Here is a 13,764-nt window from a genome sequence, read left to right as displayed (position 1 = left end):
CATGAAGCATGAACTGCCTTCCACTTCCTTTTACTTTCAGCCTGCTTCTGGCCCATCTCCGCAGCCTGACAACTCCTCACCTGCCTCCCGCCTCCTTGAATTCTCATGGATATCCAGGTCAGTGTCTGTGGTCTAGAGACACAGGTTTACAGGATCACACAGTCAGATGCAACAGGTGATGATGGGAAAACTCCTACACCTATCTCCCTGCAGCCAGGATCGAACATAAACACTCTCCCAATGTACATGTTCTAAGTAATGATTTCTAACAAACCTCAGGAGAACTTCCAGTCTTGTTGAAAGTATATCCTGGTCTAGTCATCCGGGATTTCTGACTGCCTACTTCATGCCTACTCTGGGGCTCTTCCCTCCAGGAGCTCACAGGCGGCTGGCAAGATAAGACACACACAGGTAACTCTAACAAAGGTTTAAAAGCCACTACAGAGGAGCCAAAGCAGTGCTAAAGGCTAAAATTCTTGGAAAGAATTTCCAAGAAGTCAGCTTTTGGGCAACCAAGGACTTGGCCCTTGTATATAAATGAGCTTAAACACACAAGGGGCTTCAGAAGTGCTTCCAGCATTAGGCAAAGACCGATTTATATTGGGCTTTATTATTTTACTACCTGTATATACACCTCCTGAATACTAAGGAAAAGTTGTAACTTGCTTTACTCACAAAGCTGATATATATCAGTATAGAATCAGTCAACAAAATCATACAATAATGATGCCTTCTCTTTGCATATTAGCTGATATTAACTCATCATTCAACAGATATTTACTGAGTGCTATAAACTGTCAGACACTATTCCAGGTATTTGAATGAATATTTACTATGCGGCAGGCACAGTTTTTTGTGTCTCAACATTTTTTATATGTATCTTCCTTAACTCACACAACCCCATCAGGGGATGATTATTATTATTTTCTCCACTTGACAGATGGGGAAATTGATACACACAGGTATTAAGTTACTGACCCAGAAACATACAGCTAGAAAAGTCTCTATATATACCGTGTCCTAATGCTGCCTCTGTTACATATGTGCTTAGTTATCAGCTCTGACGTCCCTAGGTTCATCCTAGCCTATGTCAAAAGAGATTTGTCTTGGACTTTGGGTAAGCCCTCTCCAAACCCACATTACCTCTGGGACCAAAATTTCAGGCCAGTTCAGAAATACCTACTCCACACTCAACAGTATGGAGGAACCGCGAGGAATAAGCCTTTCCCCATTCGTGCCTGTTTAGGCATCCACTGCCTGCTGCTGATGGTGTTATTTCTTACAAGCTGCCATTCAAGTTTGGGGTGGTTGCCAATCCCCAGCAGAGACCATAGAAAGAAGCTTCTTTGGAAAGTTCAACAAGTCAGCTATTTCTGAAGATCTGGATGCTGCTTGCTCTGTTATATACCTGGGAGGAGAAGCTTCAACAGAGGCCCCAAAGACAAACACTTTGACAGCAGCCCAGTCTCATTCATATCCCTTCTACACCTCTTCTCCTTCTGTTCCCATTTCATCTGTTTATCTTCCCTCAACTGACCATTCTCAACTCTTCGTACAACAGTCAAGCTATTGCCTGAGCACTGTTCATCATTTAGACGTTATCTGTAAAAGCTTTCTAACCAGAGAGATGCTCCCTCTCCTTCCCTACATCATGCTGCCGGCCAGCTCGGGGTTTCCCAGCTGGGTTCGAGCCTTTTAGTGCCAACTCAGCTACCCCAGGCTTAACGCCTTGATCATCAGCTGGCCCGGTCTGCCTACACCCATGCCCCACACCCAATTTACCTCTAATTCTCACACTTACTATTACTGTGTTCACTTCACATATAGATATTAGAAAGTCAGGCTCCAAAAAAGGTGAACCTGAATCTAATAAAGCTTCTACGTCTAACTAACAGTGTATAAGAAATACAAGTTAAATGATATCTCAAGGAAGAAATCTTAAGGCAATCTTGGGGCAAATGACCCTATTTCTTCAATAAATCAATGACTAGAAAAACACAAGGGAGGGATGTCTTAAAACAGACTAAGCCACATAACAACCAAATGAAATGTCTGAATATTTTCATGTCATAATTTGAACAAGTAAATTATAAAAGGACATCTTTGATGCCACAGGGGAAAGTTGAATGTGTACTGGGTATTAAGTGACAGTAGGAATGGCTGTTGATTTTGTTGGTGTGCTTTTAAAACTTTAAACAACTTTTAACACGGTACTTACAAGTAAAAAGAAGTTATTAAGTCTTACAGATGCATACTGAATACAGGTGAAAACAGAGGATGCCTGGAGTTTGTGCTAAAATACTCCAGCAAAGGAAAGGAAGCAAATTGAATGGAGTTGAATTGAATGTAAGGGAATTGATGAGACCAGACTGGCAGAACGGTGATTGTTGAAACTGCACAATGAGTATGTGGAGATTCATTACACTATTCTCTCTACTTCTGTATTTGCAAATTAAATAATTTTTTTTAAAAACAAAAGCCCTGGAAATGGCAGTTTCTTGAAGAATGGAAACCAAGAAGCCAAAATATGAACTAAAGAACTGAGGTCAAAAAAACCACACTTCCTACTTGGCAGTGGGTCAGTGACATAAGCTGAGTGTCCCCGGAGAGGGAGAGACAGAACCTGACGATGGCCAGACCTGCCTTGGTGGAGCGTGCACTCTAGCCTGTGAGCCAGCCCTTGGGCACCTCCAGCAATGGGTAGCCTTGACGGCTACCTTTGTAAGGGAGGGCCCCAGAGAGCCTCCAAAATAGCAACTACCTAAGGAACCTGTAGTATTTATAGGATACTGTACTTACTCTTCCCACCAGCAATTACAAAACGGATTAGCTAAAATTAGAGAGAGGGCTACGGTGCTCAGAATCTTTCCCCAATGCTTACAGGGCTGTTTTACACAGTGTACCAAGAAGGCAGCCAGACTCTTTTTCCACATATTTTCTCCTGGGCCTAATGCTTTAACTAATAAACAAATAGTAAGAATGAGGTTTCCTATCATATTAGAGCAACATTTATACAGATATTTACATTTTAAGATCATAGATGCATCTTGGTCTGGCCTTAATACTGAGGCATATGCATTCTGTTGAGCTAAACTTTTAACCTTAAACCATAAACCTTGAAACAGTAGCTTCTAATTCAGTTCTCAAACCCCAAATCTGCTAAGCTAGGAGGGCAGGGTGAATTCCCCCAAACCATTTTTTTTTCCAAAAGGTAAAATAGAGAGACAACCAGCAAGATGGAGGCGGAGTAAGGAGCTACTAGAGTCAGCTTGTGCTACAGGGCAGTTAGTAATCACTATACGTAAAAAATACATCTAGTAATCTAGACGCCAAGACACCAACAAAAAATTACAAGAAACAGGAAGATATGGCCCAGTTGAAGGGACAATATAAGGCTCCATATAATATAAAGGAGTTGAGACAATTAATCATATATGTTCAAAAAAACCCCCCTAATAAATTCAATGAGATGGTTAAAGAGATTAAGAAGACACTGGATGAGTACAAAGAAGAATTTGAAAGCATACCTAGAAAAATAGCAGATCTTATGGGAATGAAAGGCACAATAAATGAAATTAAAAATACACTGGAATCATATAACAGCAGATTTGAGGAGGCAGAAGAAAGGAATGGTAAGCTTGAAGAAATGGTCTCTGAAAGCAAACATACAAAAGAACTCATGAAGAAAAGAATGGGAAAAAAATTGAACATCTCAAGGAACTCATAAATGACAGCAAGAGATGTGCAAACATACATGTCATGGGTGTCCCAGAAGGAGAGGAGGAGAGGGGCAGAAGGAATATTTGAAGAAATAATGGTAGAAAATTTCCCAACCCTATTGAAAAACATAGATATCCATGTCCAAGAAGTATGTCCTACTCACATCCGAGTAAATCTGAATAGATCAACTCCGAGACACATACTAATCAGAATGTCAAATGCCAAAGACAAAGAGAGAATTCTCAGAGCAGCAAGAGAAAAGCAATGTGTCATATATAAGGGATACCCAATAAGATCAAGTGCTGATTCTCACCAGAAACCATGGAGGCAAGAAGACATGCTCCAAGAGAAAAACCTCCAGCCAAGAACCTTATATCCAACAAGAGTGTCTCTCAAAAATGAGGAAGAGTTAAGAATATTCACAGATAAACAAAAACTGAGAGGGTTTGTAACCAAGAGACAGGCTGTGCAGGAAATACTAAAAGTTGTGCCACAGCCTGAAAAGAAGACAGGAGAGAGAGGCTTGGAAGAGAGTCTAGAAATGAAGATTATATCAGTAAAAGTAATTAAAAGTGTCAAAAGAGTGGTGAAAATAAAATATGACAGATAAAACCCAAATATTTAGGAATACACTTAACAAACTATGTAAAGCACTTGTATTCAGAAAACTACAACCATTATTAAAAGAACTTTAAAAAGGCCTGAATAATTGGAAGAACATTCCATGCTCATGGATTGGAAAACTAAGTATCATTAAGATGTCAATTCTAAAAAAAAAAAAAAAAAAGTTCTACTAAAATTGATATACAGATTCAATGCAATCCCGATAAAAATTCCACCAGAATATTTTTAAATAAATGGAAAACATGATTATCAAATAAAAGATAAGGGGTCCTAAGCAGCCAGAAACATCTCAAAAAGGAAAAGCCAAGTTGGAGGACTCTCAAATCTTATTACCTAGTTATAGTGGTAAAAACAGCATAGTACTAGCATAAAGACAGACACATAGACCAATGGAACAGAAGTGATGGTTCAGAAACAGACCCTCACATCTATGGTCAAGTAATTTTTGACTAGCCTGTCAAACCCACCCAGCTTGGGCAGAACAGTCCATTCAACAAATGGTGCTGAGAGAACTAGATATCCATAGACAAAAGAAGGAAAGAGACCCCTATCTAACACCTTATATGCAAATTAACTCAAAATGGATCAAAAACCTAAATATAAAAATAAGAACCATAAAGTCTCTAGAAGAAAATGTAGGAAAATATCTTCAAGACCTGGTGGTAGGTGGTGGATTCTTAAAGAAGATAAGAGGAGGACGGAGATGGACTACTGATGTTTATTATATGTAAAAGTTTTAATAAACTTTACTGTGAAAGTGTAGAAAGGTATAGAGTTGATGGTAACACATTATAGTGAGTAACAGCTGGTTTATAAATAGGAATGTGGCTCAAAAGGGTAGTCTAGGGATGTAATGCCAATTGACAGAAAGCTAGAGAATGATCTAGGGCCCAAATAACACAGTAAACCCAGAGGTGGATGAGAATTGTGGTTGATGGTACAGATGCAAGAGTGTCCTTTGTGAGCTAGAACAGATGTACATCTCTATTGCATGGTGGTGGGAAAGGGGACAAGCATGGGGAAAATACAACTGGAATGACCTATGGACTGTGGTTAACGGAAATACTGTAATATTCATGCATCTATGCCAAAGATGTACTTTCTTGATAATGGGGGAACATAGAAAAAGTGCACCAAATGGATGCTGTGGACCTGGTAATAATCTGATGATATTACCTCATAATGTTAAAAATGCTCCACCACAGTGTGGTATATTGATAGAGGGGTGTTGTATGGGAATTCTGCACATATGCATGACTGTTTTTTAAGTTTATGACTTCTGTTATAAAAATAATAGGGTGGGTTAGGGGAAAATACAACAAATGTAAGATAAGGACTATGTTAGTAGTATGATTTTGACAATATTTTTTCATAATTTGTAACAAATGTCCCACAACAAAGCAAGGTGTTGGTGGTGGCTTGATGTATGGGACCCCTGTATGATGTTATGCATGTCTGCTCTGTAAGTTCATAACTGTTACCACACACTTATTGTTTACGTTTGTTCATATATAATTGATATAAATTATAATAATAAAGAGGGTGGGTTGGAGGAAAAATACACCAAATGTAAGATACTTTGGTTAGCAGTAATATTTTGAGGATGCTCTTTAATCATTGGTTAAAAACGTTTCACAACAATGCAAGGTATTGGTGGTAGGGAGAGGTATGAGCCCTGTATGATGTTATGTATGTTTGTTTTATAAGTTCACAACTATTACTATACACTTATTTTTTATGTATGTTTATGTATGAGTGGGTATACTTCCATAAATTTTTTTTAAAAAAGAAAGAAAAAAAGGTAAATTAGAAGTTTTACATTTGCCCAACACAGGACAATAGAAATTAAATGAAGCAGTTTTTGTGTTTGGGGCCAAAAGAGAACACTGGTTATCTCCTGCTGATCAAAAGCTGAGACAAACAACTACGTGTCAAGTATTATTTACATGAGCGACCAAATGAATTGTTGCTTAAAAAACAGTTTAAGAATACTGTGTTGTCCAAAACATGTTATCTTCAGGAGAAATAAAGAGTATTCAGCATCAACATTCCTTGGAAACACTCTCTTAGGATGCATAAACATCCAGAATATATATATATATATATATATATATATATATTTAGGAGGTACAGGGGCTTGAACCCAGGGCCTGGTACATGGGAAGCAGGCACTCAACCACTGAGCTACATTCATTCCCCAGTGAGAGTTGGTTTTCATTTGTTTGCTTTCTTTTACTTCAGGAGATACTGGGGATCAAAACTGGGACCTCTTACATGGAAAGCTGGCACTTAACCATTTGAGCTTCATCTGCTCCCCCAGAATATATTTTTGAAGAAGAAAAAATGTCTTTTCATAGTGAGAAAGATTTTTTATCTGTTGCAGATGATTTTTAAAATCAGTTCAACATGGATAAACAAAATGGAATACAATGGAATACAAACAATGGAATATTGTTCAGCTGTAAAACGGAATTCTGATACATGAGACAACATGTATCAGAACCTTTAAGACATCAGATATCCAATGTCACAAAAGGACAAATAGTGTATGACCTCACTTAAATGAAATAATTAGAATATGTAAATTCATAAAGTCAGAAACTAGAATATAGCTTATCAGGGGCCAGGATGAGGGTAGATAATGGGGAATTAATGCTTAATTGATATACAGAGTTTCTCTTTGAGGTGATGGAAAAGTTTTGTTGATGGGTGGAGTAATAGTAGCACAACATTGTGAATTTAATTAACACCAATGAACTGTACATTTGACAGTATTGTTAAAATGAGAAATATATGGTGGTATATATGTTATCAGAACAAACATCATTAAAAAACATAGAAATGTACAACACAAACAGCAAACTCTAATGTAAACTATGGTCTACTATTGTTTCATTAATTGTAACAAAAGTACCACACTAATGCAAAGTGTTAATAGCAAAAACTGTGTGTGAGTGGAATATATAGGAACTCTGTACTTTCAGCATGATTTTTCTCTATACCTATAGCTTCTCAAATTAAAAAGAAAAAACAGGAACCTCTACAAATTTAGGCACAGAATAACAGACCCAAATTTTTATTTTATCCTTTTTATACATTACTCATTTAACTATTTGCTGCATGGGATTTATTATTATACCTTTATACATATTTAGGCATATATGAATCTATAGATATATAAATAACTTATAATATTAAGCATTTCAACTATAGCCTTAAGATATAATTTTAGCTTACCAATATATTAAATAAAACAGTATATATATCATGTTAAATTACCATCTTGATAAATAATAAGAACTTCAATAAATGAAAAAAATCATACATATTATATGGTATACATTTTTGTAACTACCACTATTCATCTAATCTAATCAACTATTCACATTAATTATTGTCTTTAACCAAAATAACCATTTTTTTCCTCTAAACAAGAGAATACCAGAGAACAGAAAACCAGCAACTGCTTAACTATTTTTCCCACAGATGTGCATTTTAAATCATTTTAACAATTTGAGGTGGCAAAATGAAGCATACATATATATATTAATCATCTAAAGGCATTTGCCTAGTTTGTATTTAATCTAGTTTGTATTTAATCTACTGCCCTTCTAAGAAATCAATAAAATTGCCTGGTGAAAAAAAAATCAACAAATTTCAGTAGAATTAGCAGTGCCCAAACAAGTAATGTAAATCTCTTTCTAGATGAAAATGTTTTAAGTAAGCTGGCATATATAAAAACTAGATTTGACCTCAGTCTGTAGCAGATCAACTTAATGCCAAGAAATACATATTCTAGAAACAACCTAAGGACCCCCTAAGACAGAGGTGAGAGACCCACAGTAGCAGACTATCTGGTAAGTCTGCAAACTTCAAATGCCCCCCTTGTCATGCCCCCAGCACCACACATACATGAGGCACGGAGAGCCTAGAACAAGTGCTGGAACAATGGTTAGGTCGGCAGTACAGTGTAGTGGTCAAAGGCACAGACTTCTGAGCCAGGTGCCTGGTTTAAACCCCAGCTCTGTCACTTATCAGCTTTGTAATTTTAGGCAAGGTTTCTTTGCATCAGTTTCTCTATCAGTGAATATATAGGCTCCAACCAAGCACTGTGGAATGCTAGTTATCAGCATCTTTCCCAGTGGTGCATCTGTCTGCCACATGGCTCTGACCTCTCTCTTGTTCTCTCCCCTCCACCACACATTCCTTTCATAACCTAGACCCTTCTCTGCTCCAGCACATCTTCTTTCCCCTCCTGGGGCATTTCAGCTCATCTACAAGTTACAAACGTCAGAGGCCTGGGGCAGCACCACCTGACCAAAGGGCATGCACCTGATATCTGAAAGGAAGGGAGATTCTTACAAATTGGTTCCTTTGAAACCAATCAGCACAAATCTCGATGCCTTAGAAAGTAATTCACTGCACTGTCAAGGAGAGCAGAGATTTTTGCTGTGAATTACGGATCTGTTAAGAATATCAGCTGAAAACTGACGCCCCCAGGACCACAAAGAAAATCATATGGTGAGTTCTCAAGTTTTTTAATATTTTTAATATTTAAGGAAAGTTTATTGACATTTGGACCAGATGCTCACTTGTTTCTCACCTAGCTAGACAGCTTCTCCCCATCACAGTCAAGATACACATTTTACCATTGACCCTAGATCATGGATCCTCAGACCTGGAAAAGATTTTACAAGTCATCTAGATCCAGAGCCACAAACCCAAATACTCCAAGGACCAAACCGGGTGATGAGTCAGTGGCTGGAGCAGCTGGGGGCTGTATGTTCTTGGGAAAACAGAAGGCTGTTACTCCTCCCCAGCCAATTGCTAACATGGGCCTGGAAGTGCCAGATGTTCTGGCTGTTTAAGAGAAGCTGGAAATTCAGATATTTATGTGTGGACCGAGCAAAACACACCTGCAGGCCAGATACGGCCCGAGGGCTTCCAGGTTACACACACCTTGATCCAGACAATCCAGACAGAGCAGTGGTCCCACCAGTGAGACCCAGACCCCTGGAGTTCCACAGAGCTACTGTGCAAAGGACATCCACTCCACGGGTGGTGGTGGGGCAATGGGAAGCACAGTCAATAAAGAGTGTGCTCGCTCATATGAGAACTATTTCTTTTCTAATGTAAAAAGACATTGTAGCGGGGAGCGGATGTAGCTCAGTGGTTGAGCGCCTTCTTCCCATGTATGAGGCCCGGGGTTCAATCCCCAGTACCTCCTACAAAAAAAAAAGACATTGTAGTATTAACAAAACAAAATTTTACTTCCAAACATCACTAAATAGATGATTTTCCATGTTATAGTTTCTCAAATGAGGAAATTCCAAAAGCACAATGATCATGAAATATACGCAGACTTTATTTACATTATAAAGGAGATCCTCACCCACCATCAAGACCAGTTCTGCACTTTGCTCGCTGAGAACAAGAGAGGTTAAGTGGAGAAGACCAGAGCAGGTAAATCCACAGAGACAGAAAGTAGATGAGTGTCTTCCAGGCTGGGAACGGAGGAGTGGGGAGTGACTGCTAATAGATACGGGATTGTAGGGAGGGATGAGGGAAGTGTTCTGGAACTGGAGAACAGTAGAATAGTGATTGTTGTACAACCTGGTAAATATACTAATAAATGCTGAATGGTACACTTTTAAGTGGGTGATTTTATATAGTATACGAATTATATATCAAGAGAAGAATTACCTAAGAAGTGACATACCTGGATGAAAACCCAGGACAGAAATGATCAAAACAAAATTTTGAACTGTATATTTTTCACCATTGCCTCTTCAAAGTTTCACAGAGCTCAAAAGTAGAAGAAATCCAGATAACCCCGCACTCTCCCCTACATCCCAATGCATTTCCTCAAGAGCATTCCAGGTTTGATAAATTGCAAGAACCTCATTATCTTGCAATGCTGGGTGGCAATGCAACTTGAAAACTTAACTTCTTCCTGCTCCCATGTCACTGATTTCCTAGCCTCACCATTCACAATGTTTACCTCCTTCTCCACACTCCCCACAACCTAGCTCCTTCTCCCCATCCCCAAACACTGCCATTCTATATTCCCTTCATAGTCACCCTTCTCCTGTTCATGTCACAACTACCTGCCTTTATTATGAGCAGTTTATTCACTCTTGATTCTCACTGTCAGTCTACAAGTATTAGTTAAGGTCAAGTGACTTAAGATGCAAGCACAGAGGTCAAACACAAGAAACAGAATTGAAAGAACTTGCTCAGTAAGTTAAAACACGGCACTCCAAAGACAGAGCAGGTGTTAGGGAAATGGCGTATGTGTTCCATATAGGACATCTGTGGCAATGGGAGCCAAAAACAGCAAATGGAGCCATGTAAGCTATGCACTGCAGGATTCCAAGGGACACCATTCATAAAGACCATGTTGTGAGTGGTGCCCTCTGAAGTTGTGCGATGGAACGGCCCAGGGAATGCCAGTGGCCCATCCTGCAGGCATACAGAAAAGCAGGTCTAATAGAAGACAATGCGTGTCTTTCAATCATTCTACCAATTATTAGTGACTCAATACCCATCTGAGTTTCTCATACTTGAGTGTGCTTAAAAACTCCCTGGGCAGTGTACCAAAAATAAGGATTGCCCATGCCTTCCCAGAAATTCTAAATTCTCAACTTTGAAGAGGGACTGGATTGTTTATTAACAAGTTGAGGCTTAGGAGGAATAATACACTACAAGGACCAAAAATAGATTGTATTACCTAGGGGAAATGTTCTTATTTTGAAAAGTTTATTTCTCCCATCTCAGCTCTATTTTATAAAGAACATAGTTTCTGAAGGCTGTTTATGATGGCACAGATATATAATCCATGCAGTGACTGTGCCTAGAAACCTCAACCCTAGTTAATCATTACCATAAATTGTAAGACTATGCAGACAAACACCCTAGACTACAAAATGAAATCGCTCTTATGACAGCTTGCTAAATTTACTGCCACCAATAAAGGAAAAATCCTCATTCTGGCTCCTGGTCCCTCCTACCTATATAGCAACACGGCAAACACTCTGACACATACCTTGTGTTCCTCTTTCATCACCTGTTCAATGAGCTCAGATTTCACCGGGGGTTTTGAATACTGGCCTGAGAGAAGGCCATGTCCTAACTTAGTCCTGGGCAGGAGGGAAGAACAAAAACAAAAAGGTCATTGTTGTTTTCCCTTAGCGATATTAAAACTACCTATGAATTTCAATAAGTACAGCTCCTTTTAGATAGAACATTCTATTCCAGTTATTCACAAATAACTTCTTTCACTTATTTGATTCTGTTTGACACTTGATTTCTTTTTCAAATTTCTCTTTGTACTTTAAAAATAATTTTTAAAAGTTCCTCTTGTAAAAGTTAACATATAATTGTTTATAAGAGTTTTAAGATTAAAGAAAAAAAGAGAATTGCCTTTAATTCTGCAATTAACCACTATGAACATTTCCCTGAATCCTTTTTTTAAAAAAAGAAATATAAAACATAACAAAAATACAGTGCAAGACGGCACTTACATCTGTGTGTTGAAATCTTGTGTCGGGTCTAAAGGAGAGTAGTCAAATATTCTCGGAAGGTTTCCTACATACCTTGAAAAGGAGAAGCGACAGTCAAAACATAGGAACCAAGAGAAGAACAGAACCAAAATAAACAACCATTCTCAATAAGACCCTCTTGTCTTTCTGTCAAAATAAACTATCCACCTCAGGGAAAGTTTTTCCTGAGATCCTGCCTTGTAGCCATACTCATGGACCTCCCTAAAATGTTTATGTTTCTAACAATAATTCTCAACCTTGGCTGCATGCTAGAATCACCTGAAGAGTTTCTTTAAAAAAAAAAAAAGGCTAGATTTTCTGATTTTATTGATCTACAGTGGGGCATGGATTTGGAATTCTTTTAAACGTATCCTAACTAATCCTAACATACAGCCAGAGTCGAGAACCACTGGTCAGTTTGTGTCAGCACAACTGCCACCTTAAAAACAAATGGTAAGGTTGGAAATTGTTCCAATAATCTCAATATGGATAATGATCATAAGAGTGATGACTATCATTTTTTTGAGGGCTCCCCACGTCAGCATGCTGCATCTTTGTGACAACCATTTGAGGAAGGTCTTAAATATCGTTAATTCCATTTGATAGGTGGTGCCAAAGCAGTGCTCTGAGCCCTCTGCTGGCTGTATTGTCCCCGTCAGCTGCCGCTGACAGAATCCCTCCTTCTAACTCACTTATCCTGGCAAAGCAGCACTAATCTTATCCACCCATCACTAATCTTGTCACACATTCATTCCTCTCACATCTTAAGTTCATTTCCTCTTCCGCATCCTCTGCTTTGTGCTGTTCATCTCTCCTTCTTCAGTCTTTGATTCCCCGGACCTGAGAGCTATAGGAAGAAGAACCCAGAAGCAGGTCCTTCTGCCAGTCCTTCATGAGCCCTGCCCTGCCCTCTGACTTCGTCTCCCCCGTCTCCCCCAGTCCACCATGCCCTGACCACTGGCCTTCTTGCTGCTGCTGAAACCACACCTGCTCCAGGATTGTGACGTCTACTGTTCTTTTCCTGGGATGCTCTTTCACAGATCCTTGCTTGGTGGTTCGTTCTCAGGTATGATTAAAAATCAACTGCTTAAGCACTTACCCAAAACAAGACCCATTCCCCACCTTTCCATTTCTCCCTACACCCAATGCCAGCTGACTTCCTTTCAGCATGTTTCACTGATGGCAATTATATAATTTATTCATTTTCTTGTTTATTTTTTGTCTTACCTATTGGGATGTAATCTCCATGAAGGCAAAGCCTTTACCTAAATCACTGTATGTCCAGAACTAGAACAGCATCTGGCATGTAAAAGGGACTCAATAAATTTGTTCAATGGATAAATTCATATCACATAATCACATAACTAATTTCCAATTTTAGAAACCAAGACACTACTTATGACCCAACAGAAGAGGCATTATTGCAATAAAACCCTAGCAATGACCTCTAATCAGATCCTTCAACAGACAGAAACTTCTAGCCCCCTCCTGTCCACGAACTCAGAATTCATATTCCATATTATGTAACTACATCAAAATTAGCAGGACACACTTCTCTGGAGCAGTCCCATTCAAATGACTTTCAGATGTGCTAGTAGGGCAACAATTCCACCTAGAAATTGTCAAAGGACCAAGTTCCAAACAATAGATAAGCCAAACTTTGGAACTAAACTCTTCTCTAAGTTTTTGACATACGTGTCCCCATCCCCCCTTGGTTCTGATGCATTTTCCTTTGACCAAAAAGGCCCACAGCTCCCATGTTAATCACCTTAGCCTGTCTTATGCCTTCCAAGGATTCCAGATCAAGCCAGATTTGCTGTTGAAGTTTAATAATATAATAAACAATATTATAAAGAATATAAGGAGAGTAATGAAATCA

The 13,764-nt window shown here is 38.8% G+C and overlaps 1 protein-coding gene across 1 annotated transcript in view; it reads right to left on the bottom strand.

Annotated features, from left to right (window-relative positions):
* Positions 1–13,764, bottom strand: part of USP13 (ubiquitin specific peptidase 13) — a 151,801-nt gene that overhangs the window by 59,948 nt on the left and 78,089 nt on the right. Inside the window, exons 9-10 of the mRNA XM_004478961.5 lie at positions 11,868–11,939; positions 11,390–11,483 (exon numbers count right to left, since the gene is read on the bottom strand). Coding sequence (XP_004479018.1) covers positions 11,390–11,483; positions 11,868–11,939 — 166 coding nt within the window. The remainder of the gene's footprint in view (positions 1–11,389; positions 11,484–11,867; positions 11,940–13,764) is intronic.

The sequence above is a fragment of the Dasypus novemcinctus genome, chromosome 4, assembly GCF_030445035.2.
Source record: "Dasypus novemcinctus isolate mDasNov1 chromosome 4, mDasNov1.1.hap2, whole genome shotgun sequence".
NCBI classification, from domain to species: Eukaryota; Metazoa; Chordata; class Mammalia; order Cingulata; family Dasypodidae; genus Dasypus; species Dasypus novemcinctus.
This window is presented reverse-complemented; position numbering and strand designations above follow the sequence as displayed.